This window comes from Puma concolor, chromosome B3 (genome assembly GCF_028749965.1).
Source record: "Puma concolor isolate L17-30 chromosome B3, mPumCon1.1.hap2, whole genome shotgun sequence".
NCBI lineage: Eukaryota > Metazoa > Chordata > Mammalia > Carnivora > Felidae > Puma > Puma concolor.
Window position 1 is genome coordinate 125515768 of NC_141672.1, and position 3445 is coordinate 125519212.

At 38.7% G+C, this 3445-nt stretch overlaps 1 protein-coding gene across 1 annotated transcript; it reads left to right on the top strand.

The window, feature by feature from the left end:
* The first annotated feature begins 1273 nt into the window (after positions 1 to 1273).
* Positions 1274 to 2023, top strand: LOC112856048 (small ribosomal subunit protein eS26-like). Its single transcript, XM_086708511.1, is given in 4 exon segments — positions 1274 to 1300; positions 1303 to 1394; positions 1575 to 1748; positions 1975 to 2023. Coding segments are annotated over 4 exon segments (342 nt in total).
* The last annotated feature ends 1422 nt before the right edge of the window (positions 2024 to 3445 follow it).

Genomic DNA, 3445 nt, shown 5'->3' on the forward strand with positions numbered 1-3445 from the left:
TCATTACTAATAATGTGCAGATGGAACAGGACACAGATTCAGAGATTTCTGGACTATCTTCTGAGAATTTAAAGTGAGGACATAAGCAGAATGAAAGAAAAATATTTATGCATAAAATATCCTTTGCCCCCTTAAAGAAAACAATGTAATATAACTTATTACCTCCTTTATTCAATTTTACTTGAAAACATGTATTTTTCTCCTGTGGCAGAGACTGATTACTAACATAAAAAGTATCACATGGACTTTGACCTCATGCTCACTATTCCATAGGAAAAGAAATGTTGGACCCATCTTGGAAAAAAATTCACATATGCCTTTTATAGGAAATTGTGTGGCAGCCCCACGGAAGGTTGTCTGGGGTTGGCCATGGCCCTGGGCTTCTTCTGTCACCCAAGGCTCAAACAGATAAGTTGCCACACTCATGAGGGGACACCCACTTGACAGGGTCCCTACAGCTTCCCTAAGCCACTGTCAATTCAGGCCCTGTGTACCTACAAATATTCCTCATCCCCCTAGATCAAGAGCCCTTTCTCTTTCCAGAACACTGCTTGAATTTTCTGTGACATTTTTGAAAGTTTGATATTAAACCTATGATGCCTACATTGTGTTCTTCTGTCAAGCAATGGGAAGGAAGGAAGAACAAAAGAATGAACAATGGGAGGGGAAAAGAGAGGAGGAGAGGAGAATACAAAACAAGGGAGACTCTGGGAAAGAGGGTTCTCAATGTGGAGGAAGGTGATACAGATAGGGAATGGAGGAAGGCAAATCAAACCCTGTGTGACTAGATTGGAATTGCAAGTATCATTATAATTACATGTGAAAAATACATGCACACACAGTTTTTATGGATCTATATATCTATACACAGATCCTCCACAACTTATGATGGGGTTATGTTCTGATAAGCCTGAGTTGAAAATATTAAAAGTCAAAAATGTTTAATACACCTAACCTACCAAACATCATAGCTTAGCCTAGCCTACCTTAAATGTGTTCAGAAATCTTACATTAGCCTACAGTTGGGCAAAATCAAACACAAAGGCTATCTTATAATAAAGTGCTGAATATCCCATGCAATTTATTGAATACTGTACTGAAAGTGAAAAATATAATGGTTGCATGGGCACAGACTGCATGGCTGACTGCTAGCTGTGGCACCCTGCTATTGTCCAGCATCAAGAAAGAGTATCATGCCTCAGATCACTAGCCTGAGAAAACATGAAAAAAAATTAAATTTGCAGTATTTCTCTCTTGGGTCCTTGCTTCCGAGATGACCAAGAAAAGAAGAAATAATGGCCATGTTGCAAAAAGGGTCACATGTAGCCTATTTGTGGCACCAGCTATGCCCACTGCATGCCCAAGGACAGGGCCATTAAGAAGTTTCTTTTATGTGGGTGGCTCTGTCGGCTCAGGTCATGATCTCATGGTTCATGACTTCCAGCCCCAGATCAGGCTGTCAGCGCACAGCCCACTTCAAATCCTGTATCTTCCTCTCTTCCCCTCCCCTGCTCACACACACTCTCTCAAAAAGAAAAAAAAAACATTAAAACAAAAAAAGTTCCTTTTATTCAGAACATAGTAGAGGCCACCACTGCCAGGGACATTTCCAAAGTGAGTATCTTAGTTGCCTATGTGCTTCCCAAGCTGTATGTGAAGCTACATTACTGTGGGAGTTGTGCCATTCACAGCAAAATGGTCAGGAATTGCTCTGGTGAAGCACGAAAAGACCAAACACCCCTACCCAGATTAAAATTTTCTTTTCTATTTTTCTTTTAAAGAGGGAGAGAGAGAATGTGTGTATGCATGGGAGAGGGGCAGAGAAAGAGAGAGGAAAGAATCTTAAGCAGACTCCATGCTCAGCCCAGAGCTGGCATGGAGTTCCATCCCACAAACCATGAGATCATGACCTGAGCCAAAATCAAGGGTTAGATGCTCAACCAACTGAGCCTCCCAAACATCCCCAAACCCTACATTTAGACCAGCTGGTGCTTCCCCACAACCTCCACTGAAGTCCATGTAAGGGAGTAAGTCCTTAAGTACTGAAGAGAAATTGTTCTCTGGAAAAAACAAACAAACAAACAAACAAACAAACACGGAGTTTATACTTTAAAAAAATTTGAAGCATGATTTCTACGAAATGAGTATTGCATTTGCACCATTATAAAGCTGAAAAATCATAACTTGAACCATTATAAATTAGGGACTATCATAGTTATATAGAACTACATATTTTTTTAAGTTTATTTATTTGGAGAGAGAGAGAGCACAAGTGAGGAAGAGGCAGAGAGAGAGAGGGAGAGAGAAAATCCCAAGCAGTCTTCACACTGTCGTGCAGGGCCTGATACAGGGCTCTATCTATCTCATGAATCATGAGCTGAAATCAAGAGTCAACTGAGCCACTCAGGTGCCCCAATATCTATACTTTTTTTATCTGAAAGGACCTAAAATCAATTTTAATAGCACCAAGACCTTGATTTCTAAACACCTTTCCCCTATGCCTATTTTTAATTTATGAATTTGAATGGTTAATATATTCACATGTTGAAAAATCATAATGATCCCTGATGACCATATAGCTGTATTTGCCTGGTGAAGACTCAGTTTACAACCACTGTCCTGGCATGATGATGAATAGTTCCTTCTTCCTCTCAGAAATATGTTATTTTGGATAAGTTATATAGACACTCTAGTTGGATCCCTCTTCCTTTGCCATGCTGCCACTCTAAGACATACAGAATCACCTGTGTTATCAGTGTCTATGTATACTTCTGGAAGAATTTTATGCATATATAAGTAAATACATACATATATATATATATTAAAGAAATGGCTACTGTTAACTTTATTTTGAAGCAAATTTACATAGTATATAGAAATGGCAACTCACTAATTTTAAATATTTTGCCATATTTGGTTTGTCGTGTTTTGAGCTACCATCATTTTCACCTGGATTGTAGTTTCCAGCCCCTTCCTTTCTCAACCTTTTAAATTATTTGGGAAAATTAATACACAAAAGAAGACTCCAAGAGGATAATATTGAAAACTTTATGGAGTAGGACACTGGCAGAAATGATAGAAGAGGAAAGGGAGTGTTAAAGCAGTAGAGTGGGGGGTGGGGGCGCATAAGGAAGGCTTGCAATCCTAATTTTGAGAATCAAAGAATTACAAAAGCATCTATGTACCTCCTGACTTATCTGTGATTGACATAAAACACTGAAAATATCCTTTCTCCCAGCAGCCCTTTATAAACTTAATGACTAATACATACACCATGGTAGCATAGGCCTAAATAAATAAATAAATGACTGAAATTTTAACTTTTCCTACCTCACTCCTGAATAACTTCAGTGCAAGCCTTCATACACAATTCCATGTAAGTCAGTAAAAGGAATAATCATGTGGATTTTTCCCTTATCATGTTCACAGTCCAATAAAGAATTAG